The 19,555-nt window shown below is 52.5% G+C and overlaps 1 protein-coding gene and 1 long non-coding RNA gene across 5 annotated transcripts in view; one reads left to right on the top strand and one right to left on the bottom strand.

Moving 5' to 3' along the window:
* RBPMS (RNA binding protein, mRNA processing factor) overlaps positions 1-13,319 on the top strand; it is a 172,298-nt gene extending 158,979 nt beyond the window's left edge. For 3 of the 4 annotated variants that reach the window (XM_080796678.1, XM_080796679.1, XM_080796677.1), the window contains 3 exons: positions 1,443-1,512; positions 6,955-7,058; positions 12,966-13,319. In XM_080796678.1, the coding sequence (XP_080652804.1) occupies positions 1,443-1,505 (63 nt within the window). In that variant the 3' untranslated portion in view covers positions 1,506-1,512; positions 6,955-7,058; positions 12,966-13,319. The remainder of the gene's footprint in view (positions 1-1,442; positions 1,513-6,954; positions 7,059-12,965) is intronic. The other variant, XM_080796673.1, reaches the window with a different exon arrangement.
* Positions 12,727-19,137, bottom strand: LOC308338521. Its single transcript, XR_013966412.1, has 3 exons — positions 17,433-19,137; positions 15,229-15,347; positions 12,727-13,028 (listed from the first exon to the last, which is right to left on the bottom strand). It is a non-coding gene; the product is annotated as an uncharacterized lncRNA (long non-coding RNA).
* Positions 19,138-19,555: the final 418 nt, after the last annotated feature.

The raw sequence follows: 19,555 nt of genomic DNA, 5'->3' as shown, positions 1-19,555 counted from the left end.
CTGGATTCCTGGTATGGGGAGAAGCTCAAAAAGCATCTTTGGTCTTTTTAAGTCTTCGTTTCCCAAGTGGGTGAGGCCCCAAGTTGGGACTGAGTCCCCCAGTGTGGCCCCGCACCCTGTGTTGAGAGCCAGAGAGGAGGAAGGCCCACAGGGTAGAAGGAAATGCTGAGGACTCCTGCATGTGGCCCAAGACCGACGGCCAGGATCCGGTGTGAGCTTTGTCTGGGGGCCGCTCCTAGACAAGTCACGAGAGCTAGTGGAGCCCGGGCCCTGGATCCTGACCCCACTGGGCTCTGTGCCTGTGGGATGTCACTCAGAATACCCAGATCTCAATGGATTTCCCCACCTGTAAAAGGTCAGAAGAGGCAGGGGGTCTCATCAACCCCCCAGCTCACTCCCCCCACCCCCAGTTCTGCAGTTTCCTTGCAGGTTTCAGGCCCCCTGCATGTCCATCTCTGCCAGATGCTGCTGCTTCTGTTATGCCCCGGAGATCCGAGTAAGGTGCCGCGTGGAAAGGGGGTTCTCCAGCAAAATCTGTTTTATTAAACCATCGAAGTAGATTTATCAGGGTAAAACTCCTTTCAGCATTGCATTCTAGTCTAGAATTGGGGTCAGACCAGGTCAAAGATCTACCTTTCTCCTGCCACACTGGGGAGGAAGCCCCTCTCCACAGAGCCAGCCAGCCCTTCTGGCGGTCCCCGCTTTGGTGTAACCGCTCTCCCTGCCCCCCCCCCAGCTGCGTGTGTTGCTCCCCGGCTTTACAGGGAGGCTTCCCTCCTCCCGGGCAGCGGGAGCAGCAGCAGCGGTGAATGGCCATTCCTTGCTTCCGGCCCAAGGCTGCGGGGCAGAACTGACACTGCCGACAGACAGACATTTGTTAAGGCCAAAGTGCGCTGGCCCTTTGGTTTGTTTCTTCGCATTTTCCTCAGCGCAGGACCGGGAACGTTCTGCCGGGTGGACAAAGCATCACTCAGTCCACTTGTTCCGTTGCTGGCCTTCCGCTTGGAAACCTCGTGGAAAAGCTGGGGCTGCAGGTCCTTCTCAGCAGAGTGAGCAGAGGGCTTGGGGTACCACATACCCCCCAGGGCCGAGAAGCCAGGACCCCTTTTTTAAAAGAACAGGAGCAGAATCTCAAAGACGTCCTGGCCAGCCTGCTGGCACGGACGGGTGGCGAACCATCGCTCCTCTGTGGGAGCAGACATGCGCCTGCACAGCCCGGGAGGCAGCCCGAGCCCCAGCCTCGGCCGCGAGGGTGGGAGCCGCTGGGTCCGCTGTGCCCCCTGAGCGCGCGGCCCCTGTGCGCTCTAGGGGGACGCGGAAGACCTCTCGGGCCGCTGCGCTGCTCCTCCGCGGCCCCTGGGGGCAAGTGGGCCCCATCTGGGAACAGCGAGGGGGCGGCCGCGAGCCCTGGTTCACCGCCTTCTCCCCACGTGTCTTTGCAGATGCGCTGGCTCCCTCCGTCCGAGGCTACTTCTCAGGGCTGGAAGTCCCGTCAGTTCTGCTGAATACCATGTGAGTACGTGCGCGCCCGAGAGCCCCGTGCGCAGCACATGTCCGCCGGGTGAGCGGCGGCTCTTCCCCGAGAGTCTCCCGGGGCCGGAGACCCCGAATCGCCGTCTTGCGCATCCCAGAGCAGCGGCCGGCATGGCTTCCGTGCAGGGGGGGGCAGGACACGGGGTGACACCGCAGCACCGGTGCCGCCGAGCGGGGTCTGGGAGACGTGACTTGGCGCGCGCGTGTTGAACTTGGGCCGAGTTGGCGCTGCCCGGACGGCAGGCGGTGTGCCGGTGCGCGCAGGCTTGCTTTCCTTCGAGGGGCTGGTCCAGGAAACCGTAATCTTGGCGCTCTTTTATTTGAGGCCTAACCTTGCTTTAGGGAACTACCGACTCAATTTTTTTTCTGTAAATAGATAATTTGTATGAAATTACAAACGCCGCGTTTAATTGGGTATCTTGACCAAATTTCTGTTAAAGCACTGTTACTTTGAACTCTGATATGGGGTGTGAATTTGGGGCATCTGCCTTCAAGAAAAGTCCCTGAGATGTTATACTTCGACAGTCTATGGTTTCTGGTGGTTTCTATCACTTCTTGACAACCCAGGAAGAAAAGTGAGAGTAGGGAGAGACTGGACTTTCATACATTTAGAAATGCCAGAATTATGTACATACCTATACAGGATGATCTTTTGAAGGACTTACGCGCGAAAAACTGACCTCCGGTTAGGGTTAGGTCCACCTTCAATTGGGGAACAATTTCTGACCGTTCACAGGGGACATACTGGGAAGCAGGAGCTGCCAAGCCAGTTTCATACAGTTCAGTGCCCTCCTAGTGAGGAGGAAGGAGAGCGCTGAATAGGATTTTCAAAGAGTTCTGGAATTTGTTCTCCATAGGCAAGCTGCCCCGCTGACCTGAAGTCTCGCTTGGGGGGCCGTGTCACCTTCATTTCAGTTTCCAGGGTGACGGCTGAGCGTGGACTTCATTGGCTGAAGTCTTTACCGCCGTAAGAGGCCAGCACGTGCAGAGAGCTCGGTCGGAAGGCAGGCGTCCTTGATCTGGAGGAAGGGCCTCACCACACGGGAGAATTGGAGGTGGGCATCAGAGTGGCCAGGCAGCAGACCCACCCCACAGCTGGTCAGGATTCTTGCTCTGCTGGTGGGTAATGAGTAAGTTGAAGGATCGTATTTCTTTGCTTGCTCAACTCCAGTAAGTTAGAACTGTACCTATTCCTAAGTGGCCAGAGCAACGCTAGTCCTTGGGGATGATTGGAGGCAGAGTACATAAATGTTGCCAAGGTCAAAATGAACACTTTTTTTTTTTTCTTTGCTTGTTTGTTTTTTACCAAAAGATTCTTGGGACCCTTATTATAACACGAGCATCATAAATCTGTAGGATTAGGGAACTCAAGGATGCAACATTCCTCAAACTTGTTGGAGACAAGGGAGCCCTCTCTTTCACAGACGCTCAGGAGACTGCCGTTTCACATAGAGCACGTTTTGCGAAACCTGGCCCTAATCTCTTACCCAGCACCTAAACCAGTGACACCCACTTACAGAGATCTTTGGGCCAGTGGTCATTATGTTAGAATTACCACTAATCTATTTATAATGAGGCGGAAAATTAGGACAGTGTAGTAGATTTTTTTTATGCTGCTTATATTTGCCCCTTATTCTGAAATTATGTTGTATGTGTGTTCACGTACCCATTTTACATGAAGTGGTAGTTTCTGTGAATGGCAATTGCATTTTAAATGTAGCTTCTTAGGAAAAAAGTCAGTCCATGGTAGATAGTGAAGGTAGTTAAAATATTTTACTATTTTGTGAAATGTAAAAGTTTCCTGTTTAGGGGGTTTCTCTTCCTGGAAATAAAATTGGTAACCTTTGAGGTATATTCTAGGGTCCATTATGTCCAGGACTCCCCAAGTCCATGTACCACATCCATATGCCCATAATTAATTTTTAAAATGACCTGTCCCTAGCTCTCTGTTCTTTGTGCACAAAAGCCTTAGTCATTTCGTCATGAGGGACCCTGCCCCCGTTACCTGGGGCGAGGTGGGTGCAGCACTGTCATTTGGCTCCAGAAGGCACTGATCGGTCACATGGTCTTCTGCCCCCACGACTGTGCATCATCTGTCCGTTCTCAGAGGCTGCTAGGTGTTCACCCAGAGGGACCCAGGACTGGGTCCTTCATGAGCTGATGGGTTGGGGGGTAGACCTGGCATTCAGCCTAAGTAGGAAGTTGAGGCAGTTGATGAAACCGGAAGAGAGGTCAGCAGGACGCAGGACGCAGCCCTGAGGCTCGCGCAGTTGTAGAGTCAGTGGAGGACGAGCAGCCTGTGGAAAACGAAGAGTGTCCGCAGGCGCTGGGGAGGGCTGGAGCCTGGAAGGCCAGTGGTGAGCTGCCGGGGTCGGTGGTAGTAGGTGGTGTAGGAAAGTTGAGTCAGCTGAGAGAATGCCTCCAAACCTGGCAGTGGCAGTTGGCCGAGGATGGTGGTGGCGTAGGGCTTGAAGAAGGACTTTTTTAAGCATTTATATAGGCCGAAGGGAAGGCATGATCATGAAGCAGCTGCACTGTTCCAGCCAGTAAGATCCTGCCCTTTGTTTCTCTCCGCTCTAACAACCTAAGTTGTTCCAGATCATCCTTCCCAACAGACCTATCCACCAGAGACCTAGAGGCAGCAGTAGCTACCAAAGAGGGCCTAGCGGTTTCCCCCTTCGCAAGTATGGCTTGCGAAGCTGCCAGACCCGTATGCAGGCGGAGCATCTCCTGTGGGCGCACGGTTCATTCTGTGCTAAAGTTGGGCCATGGGCCAGACTCCTTCCTCCGGGTTGGAGGGAGCGGAGGAGGGGTGGCGAGCAGGGAGGAGGGATCCCTGCACTTACTACCACCGCACTTGCGGTCAGGACTCTCGTCTCCCATCCTGCCTGGGGTTAGATCAGCTCAGCTTGGATCTGTTCCTCAGGCTCCTTCTAGTCTCTTGGATCAAGTTCTGAGCTAATAGTCTAGGCTACGTAATCATAGGGAAATGTAAATTAGAATTGAGAACAGTGGTTCTGATGAAATAATAATTAATATTTTACTGTAAAACTGGTCTTTCAGAAAGGCCAAATGTAGGATAGGTAAGGCCAGTGACATCACTGTTCCACGTGGCCTTTGTGTTTGTTCGGAGGGGGAGGGGGACAGGGACTTCTTCTGTGGGAAGGTGGCACCTGAATAGAAGACAAGAGCAGGAGTGACATCAGACATGACGACTATACACAGACCCAGACAGGCCATCACTCCCAACATGCGGAGCTGGAGGAGGGGGGGGGTTGGGGGAGGGAAGCACCCTCCAAATCCTCAACAGTCCGGGGCCTGTTTCCTCAGGGCCCTGCAGGGGTTTTTCGTTTACACACTTTGTCCTCTTCCTGGGAAATCAGGGACTAGACTAGAAAAGTAAACAAGCTCTTCATCCTTTAAGTAAACATTTTTTTTTTAAGATTTTTACTTATTTATTTGACAGACAGAGATCACAAGTAGGTGGGGGGGGGGGGAAGCAGCACCCCCCTGCCCCCCCCGCTGAGCAGAGAGCCCGACTTGGGACTCAATCCCAGGACCCTGAGATCACAACCCAAGCTGAAGGCAGAGGCTTAACCCACTGAACCACCCAGGCATCCCTAAGTAAACATATATTATATGTCCGCTATGTGCTAGATAGGTGGAAAAATCTGCAGGAAGACCAGGCCTGTGCCCCTAAGGAATTCCAATTCTAGTGGGTGGGAGTCATGGATACATATGTGACAGAGAAGAGTGACTGCGCAGGACCCTCGAGGAAGGTGTGTGAGGAAAGCCCCTCCCGAGGGGGCGGGGGTGTCAAGTTTACTGTTATTAGTGGCGTAAGTAAGAGCAGCAGAGGGGTGGGTGTCATTTGAGTTTTAATTTGTTCCGCATCCTGCTTGATGGTGTTTAGTCTGGCTATGAGCTCTGTCTGCGCATCACTGGAGTTTGCCTAAGGGTCCAGCCACGGGGTAGACAACCCCAGATGACATGATAATCATTGAAAACGATCCATTTCCCAGATGCGTTGAGAACAGGAAAGCATGAGCAAGTTTTTAGTAACTCTTTAGAGGGAATGATGACACAGTCTTCGTTGTTGGGTATCCAAATGTAGTTAAATCAAAAAAACTGAGTGAGTTAGGAGTTGGGGTGGCGTTCTTTGAGAACTCTGAGAATCTCCCTGGCCTAAGACCAAGACCATGCACAGAAATTATAAGCACATGTAGTTACAGTGTCAACAAACAAGAAAAGAACACGGCGAGAGATAATAAGACCGGAATGTAAAGCTGTGTATTCCTCGTGTTTTGATTTGGGAGGACCAGCCTCGTCTGTCTCTGGCTGTGAGCACGAGGGCCTTGGGGCTGGCCATTGTCCGGGGAGCAGACCAAGGAGGCCTCTGTGGGGAACTCAGGGTTCGAAGCAGTACCCTGCCTACTCCTGTTCACGAAGCCCCACGTGCTCCAGTCGACCTCTTTGTCTGCAGGCAGGAGAGAAGCGTGGCCAGGCCTGAACACGCAAGAGATTAGCAGGGAAGAGGGCCATTGGCATCCACATGCTGGGAGGCAGGCGTCCTTCCTTGGCTCCGGGAATTCTCGCAAAAACCAGCTGGCTCAGACGCAGTCATGCCTACCAAAGAATATTAAAAATTTATGATCTGCTGGGTCTCAGCACCTTCATATTTCAAAATTCTCAGGCCCTTGGGAACAGGTTGTAGTCACAAATGTTTCCATTTAGTACTTGTTTTCCAGAAGGTGCTTGGAGCAAAGTTTAGCTCACCGGTGCATGTGACAGCACAGGACCCTACGGGAGAATAGCTTTCATGTCCTTGGGCTGACCAGTCATTGTTACTGTGGTCTGAGGCAGCTTCTGCAGCTGGATAGGTTTGGGGCGCTTCCTTTCTTTGGGGGGCTTCAGGTCCTGCACCGTTCCTTGATGGGGCTTATGAACAGTCCTGGGGGTTTGGCCCTCGGATCTTCTGCGCGCTGCCTTGCCTCGTTGGCCAGGCGGCCTGCTGTTGCAGTGTGGCTCTGGTCCGTCCCCCATGATGGACACACGCCTACTTGAGCAGACGTCTGAAGCCCACGTCTCCCCTAGCACACTTTGCTCCAGAGTCCCTTCCCCTCCAGCCTTGGTGCCAGGGAGCCCCCGGGAGCCACACCCCACCACGAGGGCGCTTTCCCTCTGACCGGGCCCGAAGCCGGTGGTCCCCGTGAGGAGCTGCCATGCCACTGGTGTGATCATTCTCACCGGGCACTGGTCATTGGCTCCACCGTGGAGGCCTTGGTCCCTTCGCCACTGACTCTCCGTTCTTTGCTTGCAGAACAGGTGACCTTCGGGATCCAAGGAACCCCAAGAGCCGACCAGCCCTGGGGTTGGAAATGACCGCACACCGTTAACGGGTGATTTCTTTCTCTATTCCAGGTTCCAGGTGTGTGATGGTGGCTGCAATCTGTCTTGTGGGTATTAATGCAACCTTCAGTGGTGGCTGCTGTTCTCAAGCCGTTCTACAAAACTGGAGCGTGCTGGTGAGTGGCAGTCAGAGGCTGAACAGGCCCTCCGGGGAAGCAGCGTGCCCTGGGCAGGGCCCGGTGATGGAGACCAGTGTGCTCGGATCATCGCACCAGCGTCCTCTGGGAGGGATCCCAGGCATCTGGGGATGGGGCCCAGCAGTCCAGGTGGTTCTGGATGATTCTGCTGGGCGCCCTAGGTTGAAATGCACTGGTGTGGAGCGCTGTAGTCAGGGGTTTGCTTTTGATGACCTCGTCCAGCCACAGGTGCTGAAGAAAGGGCATCCCGGGGCAGGGGGGGGGGGGTGTCTCTGCAGACTCTGCCCACACCGGCCGTGCCACAGCAGTGGGACGGGCTGTTCCACCGATGGGAATTTACAGATAAATAGACACTTGCGCTTTTGGAAATTAACCATTTTGGTGAGAATCTTTTAGATGTGGCATGTATATTCCCCCTGACTTCATCCAGTTGTACTGAATATAGTGTAGCCCTCTCTCAGGGTCGCAGAAATGTTTTCATGAGCTTCTTCGGAAATGAGTGGTTGCCCTTGGGCATAGCTGAATGACACAGGGCACTCACTACCTCCTCCCTTCTGGGCTTTCCTGTTGGCTGATGAGGTCAGTGATTTGCGGTTCATCAGTTTCTAGTAGGAAGTGTAGTCTCCGGCAATGGTGTCACATTCCCACAGGTGACCGGCCTGCTGGCTGCTGTGCAGAGGGGCTTCTAGTCTCTCTGCAAAACTTGGCCTAGAAACAGGCGTGCTAAGGGCAGGCCCGAAGCAGTTATGTCTCGGCCCAAATAAGGTGGTGAATTTCATCCCGACAAGGGGCCAATGAAGAAAAGATGAGTCAGAAAGAGGGCAAGATTCCTGCTAAGGACAGAGAACCAGGCAGATCTAGCCAAGAAGGTCATTACCACATTTTGGGGACTTAGGTATTTCTTGCTCAGAGTAGAGCCATCATCCAGAGGCAGGCACGCCGTGTGCGCCGGTGTTTCACAGCCCAGCTCTTCGGCCTGGACAGGAGGCCAGCAGCCTGCACTTGGGGTCTTTCTGCCCACTGATGTGTTTGTCACAGTGACCAAACTTAGCAACAGGGAAGGTTTTTCCACATCATGTGGGGCAGCTAATGTTTATCCCATCAGTGCCATAGCCTTCTAATCTATTAGGTTGTCTTTTTGTCATGGTTCTTCATAGCAGTGCCCACCCTATGCTTACCAATGTTACCACCTAGTAAAACCTTTTTGTTTTTTAAAGGTTTTATTTATTTTATTAGAAAGCAAGCATGAGTGTGAGTCGGGGGAGGGGCAGAGGGGGGAGAGAGTCTCAAGCAGACTCCACGCTGAGCACGGAGTGGGGCTCGATCTCACAACCCTGAGATCATGACCTGAGCTGAAATCAAGAGTCTGAGGCTTACCCGAATGAGCCACCCAGGTGCCCTACGTAAGACCCTTTTAAAGGACGAGATGTTGTTGTTTTTTTCTTCCCCCTTCTCTGGCACATTTTAAAGACCAATTTAAACCTGCCCATGTAATTTTTGGAAGTAGGTTAGAATAATGATTTTTTTTTTAATGTAATAAATGAACCCAAACATCAGTAATTCCAGGCAAATGCAGATGACCCCAGTAGCCAGAGCACGGGGTCACCTCATTTAGACAACAGAAGGGCCTGGTGACCTGGAGCAGAAAAGGGGTGGGAGTAGCCCTGGGACCCGGGGCAGCTGAGAGCTTGCAGGCGGCCAGCCAGCACGACCAGATGAGTCGGAGGACGCCTTGCCACTACGTACGTTCCGCATGGGGCTCACCGGTTCTGGGGCCGCCCGTGGGTTACAAGAACAAGTCTGGAGGTGGCCCACTGCCGGCCAGCACTGCTCTGACCTGGACCACCAGGGGGCCGAGCCCTCTCTGGCCAGGTGTGGGAGCGGGAACCCACGCGGGGAGGTGGGCTGCTGGTGCGAGTTCCTGGGGCCCATGGGCATCTGCGTGCAGGGGCAGGTGAGGATGTGTGTTTAGGATGCGGGGGAGGAGTTTCCAACTACAGAAGACTGGTCTCCTGAGACTAGCCTGTGAACCTTTTAAAATGTTAATGAGGCTTTTTATTACAAATTAATACCAGTATTCGGTTTTACAGCTATAAAATGAAAACTGGTCCATGTTTATTGGGAGTTGGGTAGAGGGAACCGTTCCTTATCTGACTTTGGGTAAAAATGAATACATTTAGAGAAACTCTTGGGAAAGAAATTGTTAGTAAATAGGCCAACTGTATGTAGTAGGAGGAGGGAAACAGAATTTTCTTACTGCTAGGAGAAGGAGCCCAAAGTTGAGTGGGGCGAGAGCCGGCCCGGCCGGGTCTGGCGGCGTGCCCGTGGCAGCCAGCAACAGCAGCTGTGCCCAGTCCTGAGGGCCACAGGCTGATCTTTTTGCTCAAGGACAAGGGACATGAAATGTTTCAGAACTATAGAACATTCTTTCAGACAGCAGACATTCTCTATGGTCTTACATGGGACAATGGTGACCTGCCTCTGACGAGCTTTGTTTCCTCTACTTCCCTCTGCTGTCTGTCCGTTGACTGCCATTCAGGAAAGGCTGTGAGGAGAAGCTGCTCTGCAAACAGAGCCTGACCCTCTCCCACCCCGCCCCCATCCCTCCACGGTGCTCCGTGTTCCCGGATGTCTCTGTATTCTGTTTAAAATGTCCTTGTTAATACATTCCAAAGTTTGAACTCCGTTCTTAGCTAAACCCCTTCCTTGTTTACAGGGACTGAAATAGCCACATTCTGACCTTCTGTTCAGTCTGGGAACATCTATGGCAATGTGGACACATTCTTTTCCCATGTGAGAATTACATATCCACAGCACAGTTATGGAAAAGCTCGGGAAACTATCAGCTCTCGTCCCCCCTTCTCTCTTCCCTCCTCTCTTCCGTGGTTTTCCCTTCAAAGCCTTCCCCCTCAGCCAGAATGCGCCAGCCCCGTGCACCTCGCTTCCTGCTCGAGTGTCCAGGAAGAAGGGGACAGAGTCCTGGGAGGTCAGGGTTGGCTGCTAAAACCCCGGGGCAGCTGGACGCACCCTCCCTTTCCCCCCTTCATGTGCCTCCCGGGAAGGCCCCCATCAGGGCCAGAGCTGCTCGGGGAGGGTGCTGAGGGGGCCCCGGGCGCAGGCTCCTGGCGCTCAGCGGGGGGCGTTATCCCGACTCAGGAACCAGGTCTCAGTGCCACGTGCCATTAACTGTCTGTTGCTCCCATTTCCTTCACTGCCCTACAGTGCGGGGGGGTCTGACATTTTGCTGCATGCAAGCGACTGTGTCTGGGGTGAAGGCAGGAGGACATAGTCTTAAGGAGGAAAATAATCCGAGCTGATCCTTGAGGAAGCCAAACAAATGGCCTGGACAGTGAGGACGCCCAGTGGGAGCTCAGAAGAAAAGGCCCTGCAGGGGAGCGCTCACACCGGGTTCTGAGAGCGCGGAGTGTGTAAGAGCAGGAGGAAGAGCCGTACCACGTGTTCTTGTCCTAAGTGGATTAGGACCAAGCTTTTGAGGGCCTTGAGGGATGTGTTAGGGATTTGGGTCTCGGGGAGGCAAGAGGAGGTGTTTTCAGAATCTCTGTCAGCTGGCTGCCCACAGCAAAATGAAGAGTCGAGTTGGAAACACGTACCAGGAGAGGCGAGCCTGAGATAGTGACGGTGGGATGGGAAGTCACAGGCCTCCGAGAGAGCAGGGCTGTGTCCGTGGCACCAGGGGTTGGTGGAAGGACAGAGACAAAGGCGGAGGGTCAGGAGCGGGAACCATGTGAAGAAGGTAAGGTCGGGAGTCTGGGTTTAGATGTGGTGCCTTTGATGTCATGGCAGAAATGTCCACGGCGTAGCAGACAGAATCAGAGAATCAGAAACTGGCCGTGGAATCAGAAAGGCCAGGAGTAGCAACATGATCTTGCCCAAAGGCGGTAGTTGAACTCTTCAGAGGAGAAAGCTGACCAGCCAGGCCCCTGGCCAGGGCTGGAAGAGACCACAGGGCCTTGGTCCATCCTAAGCGTGTGGGCAGGTGCCATCACAGGTGGCCAGTGTTCCTTTGCCTCTTCATTCTGTCCCTTCTGTCTCTGAAGGCAGTGTGGCAGCTTTGCTTTCAGGCTTTGGTGTCGAGGCCGTGTCCCCACATGGAGGTTTGGCTGCTTTCCCAAGATGGCGCTCTCCAAGCCCAGCTTCTCTGACAGAGGCCTCTGGCAGCGTGCAGGCCCCTGAAGGTTCCCAGAGTCTGAGGGCTGCCGAGCGTCGTCCCCTGTGAATTGTTCCAAAGTAGGAACAGCCATAGGGGGACTGCTGTTCCTCAGAAACCGTTTCCTGGAACCAACACACAGCTTGGGCTGCTGGCTTGTGATCAAGTTTGGGATGAGGTGGGACTTGTTCCAAGCCTAACAAGCCGCGAGAGCGGGGGTAAATGTCTTGTACCCACTTTGTCTAAGCAGGTTTCCCGCTCTCTCTGGGGGTGCAAGGGGGTGCTGCCTCTTCCCACTCTGGAGTGGAGGCTCCTTTGGCAGTTCAAGGGCCCATCAGGCATTTGAGGGACCATTAAGTCCTGGGCCCACTGGGAAGGTCGGCTGCTCCAGGCCACACACACCCGGTGTCCATGCTGGTTACAAGTCAGGGTATGGCCAAAGATGAAAAGAGTGGGCCCTTCTGGCCTTGTTCACGGTGTGTCACAGATCCTATGACATGTACCCAAGATGGGTGTGCATCATCCTGGCCCACTCCGGTTTCTCCTCCCCCTTGCGCACACCTGCCGAATGACTGGCGATGCCCCTCCTGTGCTGGGCGCCAGGGGAGGCAAAGCAGTCGGAAAGTGAGATTTCTAGAAGGCGTTTCTTTTTCTGGGCGCTCCTGGCATGTCCAGGCTCTGCTGAGAGTGCGAGGCGGGGGAGGGGGGTCCCTGAGGTGGTGTGTGCGGGCCTCCCAGAGCCTGACCTGGGAGCATCTCCAGCGCCGGGCCTCTCGGGGAGTTAAACTGATGGACTAGCACAGACCAAACGGTGGCCACAAGATTGAGATGGGTGCATGTTACTCGAACGTGACAGGTGAGGTTCTGAATGACCTGCTCACTGCCCTTGAAAGCGGCACCCTGGTCTCTCCCCGGGGAGACTGTTCCTTGAACCGTAGCTGTGTGGTTATGATGTTGCATCTTCTGACTCGTGGCCCCTTATTTCTGCCGTCACCTGCACACGCGCTATGCCACGATCTCCTGGGTCACAGCGCGGGTGCCCCAGCGCTGCAGACCTGGCTCAGATTTCCTAAAATTGTCCAGTTCAGGCTGTTGGCGAGTGTTCATGGGAGGTTTCTCGCTTGAGGATTTCCTGCTGAATGTGCATCTTCCCAAAGAAGTCTGACTTAGGATGGTCAGAGGGGCTGTTGGTTACAGTGCTCTTTTCTTCACAGCTTCCTCCGCCACACAAATAAGCCTTTCCCTGTGGACGGTTCTAGTGTCTGTGGAGTTACTTTTGCCTCGACCTTTGTAAGACCTTTTCTACCTCCAAATTTGGGTCTGACGTGTCGGGAAGATGGCAAGAAAATGGGGACAGAGTAATAGTAGAGGTTTCACAGTGCAGCCTTTACAACAGTGAAGAAAACCGTGGGGCCACACTGGGACTCTGCAAGTGGCAAAGTCTGAGGATGATTTGAAGTCATTTTTTTTTTTTTTTTTGGCCACAAAGCAAAACACACGTGAATACTTCCTAGCAAGTGCAGGGGAAGGTGGTCTTGAAAAGTTTCTGGTAAGAGGGAAGTCTGTCCTGCCCGTGTGTCTGGGTCTACGGTGAGAACATGGCTGCTCTGGTGAGGGGTCGTGCTCTGTGTGCCTACACACCCGTGAGTGTCGGGACGCCCCCAGGGGTTTCCCGGGGGAAGGCGGACTCACCCTCACATGTGTTCTTTCTGTTTCAGGCTTGAAAACACCTTGCCCAGTTTTGGTCCCTTCAAGACTTTGCCACAGCCTCTATCACACATCTGTTTTTCTCGAAGAAACAAATATAATAAAAATGTTTTACTCTTTTACACTGTATAATTTTAAAAAATAGTGTGTTATTTGTGAACGCATGGTCTGACATTTCTGTACAGTTTGGAGATATTTTCAAACGAAACATAAAAGATATCAACAATAAAACCAAGAGAGTGAGTATTTTTATACCAGACATTTTAAGTATGAGAGGATGGATGATCTTACACTGGGTTGGATCACAGTTTTTGTGCTTGACTTTTGAATGCTTGTAATTAAAAATATCTATTTTTTTCCTCCAAGCTGCATGTTTGAGGCATGTTCTTAAATACTACAGAATTTCCAAAATTGTATGTGAATACTTAGGGGTCCACCTGCCTGGCCAGAGCACAGCGTAAGGTAGGGACAGAACGGCAAGTTACAGCCCCACTAGGTGCATGCTTCCTCCCCTCCCCCTGGTTCTAGTGGGGTGCTCCTGCGGGAGAATCTGAAGCCCCCACACAGGCGCAAGCTGTCGGAAAGCACTGGCCGCTCCCGGGGGGTCCGTGCAGACTGTGCCCAGGGTGGGTTCTGCCCTTCACTTAGGCTTCTCCTGCTCCCAGCTCACCCAGAGTGTGAGACCCACTGAGGCACACCTCCCCCAGAGGGGCAGCAGGGAAGGGGAGGCTGGCCCACCTCACAAGGGAGCTGGCTGCTATAGGCAGCTAGCTCCTGTCTCCCACGTGATTTTGCAAAATGCTGGGTGAACTGAGCAGAGTTCCTGAGCTGGGGCAGCACCATGCCAGACGCAGGCGGTGTGCTCCCCCGGGCACTCCCCAGCCCACCAGCCCCAGGAGGGAGGGCGCAGCTTAGCTTACTTCAAAACCCAAGTGTGGTGGCTGAAGCAGACACCGCTACCGCTCCAGAGTCCCATGGCTCAGTCTCTCCTCCTTGTGGTAGAAGAGCCATGTGTAAAAATAAATTGACCTAAGAATTTTCACCGGCTGATACAGCTCAGCGGGATACTAGCTTACTCAACCGTGGTGCTGAAGACTTCAGTGTTGTTCTGGGGTGGGGAGTTACTATTTTCCATTAGAAATAAGACATCAAGAAGCTTTTTAAAGGTCATTACCAAAAAAAGGGAACAAGAAGAGCCAGGGTTGAGGGAGGGGCACGGCCAGCAGCATGGGGAGGGGAGGTAGGGGGTTTGCCCTGTTCAGACCCTGCTGGATGCCCCCCTACCCTGACTTTCGTTTCTAAGAAAAATCACGGCTGCCACACAGCCTACTATACTTTTATAAAGTGTGTAAAGGTAATTTCTATGGTCATTTTTAAAAATAAAATGCTTTTCCCAGCTTCACACCATTGCTTGGCACATTGCTTTCTGCAAGAACAAGCAAGAGCAGCCCCCAGCCCCCGCCGCAGCCCAGCAGGTTCTTTTGTGTTCTGAGCTACAGATAAAGCTGAGGACTGAGGGACTAAGAACAGGATAGGGACAGGACAGCCAGGGCGCAGCCGCTACAAATGCTCTGCTGGGGGCACCGGTGACACATGGGCCTCTGGCCCTGACTGACCTGGCAGGAGGAGCTCAAGGTAGGTTCACACCCTTCCTGATGCCTTTTACTGCGCCCAGCTGACTCCACCCCCATGGCAACCTGCGGAGCGGGAGCTCGGGTCGATGTGCATCCATGAAGGGTCATTTGTGGTTTTCGGCCAACTTCACAGGTAAGCCAGGTGTCGACAGCTAGGAGGACAGTGCTGAGCAATACACCCACTGACCCATCCCTTGTGCCCCAAAAGGGAGGCTTTGGAAATAACCCACAGTGCTCCGTTCAGAGTAAAAGCAACTACCAGTAGCGACTATTACCTAGTAGTTTTGGTGGGCACAGCCGTTTCTGTCCCTTTTTGCAGGGGGACCATCCACCAGAAACAGGTCCCAGTCGTGCCTGCCTGGGAGCGTGGGTATGACCGGAGAAGGCTGGTCTGCAGCTGGCCTCAGCCCATCTGTGACTTCCCCACCACCCGGGCACCAGACAGGCCAGGCTGCTTGCCCCAAGGGGATGCCCTCCCTCTCCAGCCTGCCTCGGGCCCTCATCCTGGCTATCAGCTCTACTCCTCCGCGTCCAAACGCTTCCTCACAAAGGGCCTTGGGCTCGGTGAACCAGCGCCCCCATCAGCACTGTGCTGACGGCCACAGGTGACATTCAAGTGACCAGACTGGATGGTACTTACCAGTCTAGTGTGAGTGCCAGACAGGTTCCCACGGACTGGTGAAACACGACAGGAGGAGAAATAATCTTTTCTGTCATTCTGTTGAGCAGGCATATGGTGTATCTTTTGGAACTGGGAACCTGGGATAAGAAAAAGGCAGATGTGTCTGTTCCCTCTGCTTCCATGCATCATGTTCCAGTGTGCAGAGCCTGGAATGTGGCCACTAAGCCATCTGGTTACCAAGTGACCCTTTTGTTCTCTTGTTCACTTGTACCCCTTGTGAGCACAAGACTAGCTATCAAGCTATAAAACTGACACCTGAAGCTAAACACTCTGCCTTCCGCCTCTGGGACAAAACTGCAAATTAATTTGGAAAAGAATCTTAAAACTGGCAAAATGGAAGTTACACTTCCAGATGATCATCCAGATTCACTGGACCCAGGGCTTGCATAGACGTTGAACCCAGTGCCAATCACTGCCCTCCTCTGTGAGGTTCACCCAAAGCCCTGGACCCCATGGCATCTTGTGTCCTGACTTGTGTGGTGTAAGGAACGTTCTTGTGACTGGAGGAGGAGTGGCTGATTTCCCTGAATTCTCTTTCTCTACAGAGGTTTTGGGGCACTGGGAATCCACTAGCAACTCCCGAGGGCTCTGGGCAGGGCACACTTAGTGCGAGGAGTGTGTTCAGATTCCCCCATGTTCCACACTACTGGGGTGCCCGAATGTCAAGGAAAAAGGGCATTCCTGCCCAGTTTGAAAAACAGTGGCACATGGTTGCACTTGACCTTCAAGTCCAGATCCCGCGCCCTCTTGATACCACACACGTCCAACATCCTTAGGAGGCACAAGAACACCTGTTACTGGTAAGGTGTTCTCTGAAACCGTCTCAGGACGCCTATGCTAAAACACACTGACGAACTTGGGGTGGCGATTTCAAGCCCCAAGTAGGGCAGACAGATCACTTTTTAAAATGTCCAATCACTTGACATGACACTCCCGGGACAGCATAGGGACACACGATCCGAGGTTCAGTCAGTGTAACGTGGGTCCTAGAAGCCTCCGCCTCCCACGGAACACCTACCGGGACAAGCCAGGACACGCTCGCAAAACACATACCAGGAAAGAACATCCCGTCCTCCCTACATGAAGCCCCGAGGACGGCAATAAATGGATGATGGGCCATCGCTGCTGTCCACACGACACCACCCCAGCCTTGTCACACAGTGTGTGGCCTTGGCTTGTTAAGAACCACCCAAAAGTGTCTCAGGAAACCCAAAATCCTCCTGGTAAGTGAAACCTATAAATACAGCAGCTACAGGGACGAGTCTCCTCTGTGCCAGAGAATTGCCATTAGCTGGTAATAAATAGGGAATTTATAAATCCAAATGCCATAATCCCACATTCAGAACAGGTTTTGTCTGCTTGTGACCTCCAAGAGCTCCCCAAACAAACTGCGGACTTTGTGTTCGCAGATCAGAAGCAGTGGGTATCCCTGCCTGGCTTCTCACGAGGACTCTGCTCCCTGGCTACAGGGCTCCCCTCCGTCCCCAGGTCCCACTGCCTTCTCGCCACACTGCTAGAGGGTGACAGCAGCAGCTGGATGTTCCTTACTACATCTTGTCCGGGCACAACTACATTTCCCTGAGCTCTCCCCTCAAAGTTTCCAGTGATTGTCCTCAATGACCCGTCAAAATGCACAGCAGATTGTCTTCACCTCTGAAATCGGCCACCCACATCCACTCCCACTCACTTCTAGATGGCCAAGTCTGGCAGAGATGGGCAGAGGCAAGAATGGGACTTCAACTTGAACTTGAATTTCGGGTGAGTGTTTTTAGACACCCGGGAGAACTGGTAAAACGTGTCCTTCCTTTTATTGTGACACAAATGGAACCCTCTCATAATTTCCCACCAAGACTACAATTCTCCTTGCATGTCACCAGGTGGCACAATCCTCAGGCCACCAGAAGGGGTAGATGGAGAAATATCTCTTCCGCATAGCAGCCAGAGGGGATCAAGGCACAACAAAAAAATGCAAGTGAATGAGGTAAAGCTACAGAATTTGCAAGTGTGACAACTGAGCAAAATACTGCATTTCTACATCTCAATTTACTCCTTTGTGAAAGGAGTTTGGACAAAAGATACCAACAAGCCAGTTTACAATACTGGTGAACACAGGGTTAGCTAGAAACTACTACTAACACACACCTGGCAGCAAAGTAGCTTACCTTCAACTCTGTGCTGGCGGCCTTCACGTATGTCTCCTTGCACACAAGATGAAGTATTTGAGATGTCCAAAAGGCATTTCCAGACCTAACCAATAAAACAGAATGGTGACAGGTGATATCACCAAGATGGTGACATAGGTCATTCCTGACCTTGCTCCCCGTCACAAAAACAAGTATACAAGGAAAAGACCACAGAGAATTCTGGAACACAAAGGGGAGGATGAAGCACCCTTCTGCACCGCTCCTCCCCTTGGCCTTGGTTCCTCCAGTGGGAAAAGCAGCCAGGGTGGCCAGCAAGCTTCCCAATATTGTGAGTCACGTCTTAGGAGCCCCAGCTTCGGTCTGGCCGCACCAGGATTTCAGGGGATCTGCAGAGCTTGACCACTGGCAATCTGACTGTGACAGAGAAGGGAATAAGGGGTTGCAACAACCAGCTCTCAGATCTTGGTGGCCCGAGTTCCTACCTGCAGCGCCCAAGCAGCGGTCCCAACCCATGGCTTATTCATCTGCAGAAGGAAGTCAGTGACTGGTCTGACAAGGTGACTTGGTAGGAAGCAGGGCTGCCTGATCTATGTCCTCAAATGAAGCAATTTTCCAGCCCTGGAAGGGGCAGAGTCATAAGCCTGCCCACGGCTGAGTGGAGCTCTTGACCCTGCCCAACCAGAAAGCCTGGAAAGCTGCGCAGCCCACAACGCTCGAGCAGGGAGTCCAGCCGGCAGGTCTCAAGAGTCTGCAGAGCGAAGCTGGGGACCGCGTCCAGCCAGAGGGTTTGGAATGTGGGTTGGCTTGAGTCAAGACAACAACCTTACCGACCTTGAAGCTGGTTCTGCTGAGCCTGGGCAGAGACTTGAATCCATAGGCCCACCCACAGCTGAAGACAGCTTGCAGCCCACACAGAAGGGAACTGCACCAGTGCCCACAGGGAGCCGCCAGCACCAACAGCCCCTGCTCCCCGTAGCACTGGAACAGAACACCGTGCACTCCCCATCCACAGGGTAAACCATGGGCCCTGACTAGCCAGGGAATTCAGGGTACAGTCACACCTGATTTGGGTACCAAACACTGAGCCATGCAGGCCCAGGGCCTGTTCTACTACCTAACTGCTGCAGAGAGCCTAATTCGTAGCCCGGCCTACTGAGTAACCCCATCTTGACCATCTAGAAAGCCTGACCAGAGACCCTAGGGAACCCCAGAGTCTATCCTCCAGACTCACTCTGGCAGGGAACCAAGCCAGCAGTCCTAGCCAACTGTTCTCAGCCAGTACGACCCCCAGCCCCGAAGCTCAGAGCTTGGGCAATGGTTTCATCAAAGAAGAGAGCTGACAGCAAGTCCTACCTGCCCAATGATGTAACTAGCAGACAATCCAGAAGCCCAAACTAAGCTGACTGGTGAGGATCTGTCCCTGCTAAAGTAAACATGTACAGTCCAAAAGAAGTAGAGATCTACAAACTGTCCAAGAATTCAAAATTATCCTCTTAACGTTTAGTGAATTACATAATGTGAAAAAAATAATAAATGAACAAAACGAGAAGTTCAACAAGAAAATAGAAACCATTAAAAAAATCCCACAGCTGAAAATGCAATGACTGCAGAGGCATTTAATGAAAAGATTCACAAACTGAGGGTTGCTGGAGGGTGTGGGGGGAGGGATGGGGTGGCTGAGTGATGGACACTGGGGAAGGTATGTGCTATGTTGAGTGCTGTGAATTGTGTAAGACTGATGATTCACAGACCTGTACCCCTGGGGTAAATAATACATTATATGTTAATTTTAAAATAAATTTTCTAAAAATCTTTAAAATAAAAAAAATAAAGAGTTTCAAAAGTAGTAGAATCAGCAACCTGGGGGAAAGGGCACTTTCTAGAAATTATCCAGTCAGAGGAGCAAAAAGAAAAAAGAATGGAAGAGAGTTAAGAATACCTTAGAGATTTACTGGACAGTCAAAAGAAACAATATTCATGTGATGGGAATTCCAAAAGATGAAAAATAGAGAAAGTATATTTAAAACAATAATGGCCAAAGACTTTCCAAACCTGGGAGAGAAATGGACATCCAGATACCTGAGGCCCAAAGGACCCCAATTAGACCGAACCCAAAGAGGAATACACCAAGACACATTTTT

Source organism: Martes martes, assembly GCF_963455335.1.
Source record: "Martes martes genome assembly, chromosome: 2".
Classification (NCBI taxonomy): Eukaryota; Metazoa; Chordata; class Mammalia; order Carnivora; family Mustelidae; genus Martes; species Martes martes.
Note: the sequence above shows the minus strand (reverse complement) of the source record. Positions and strands in the feature narration are given on the sequence as shown.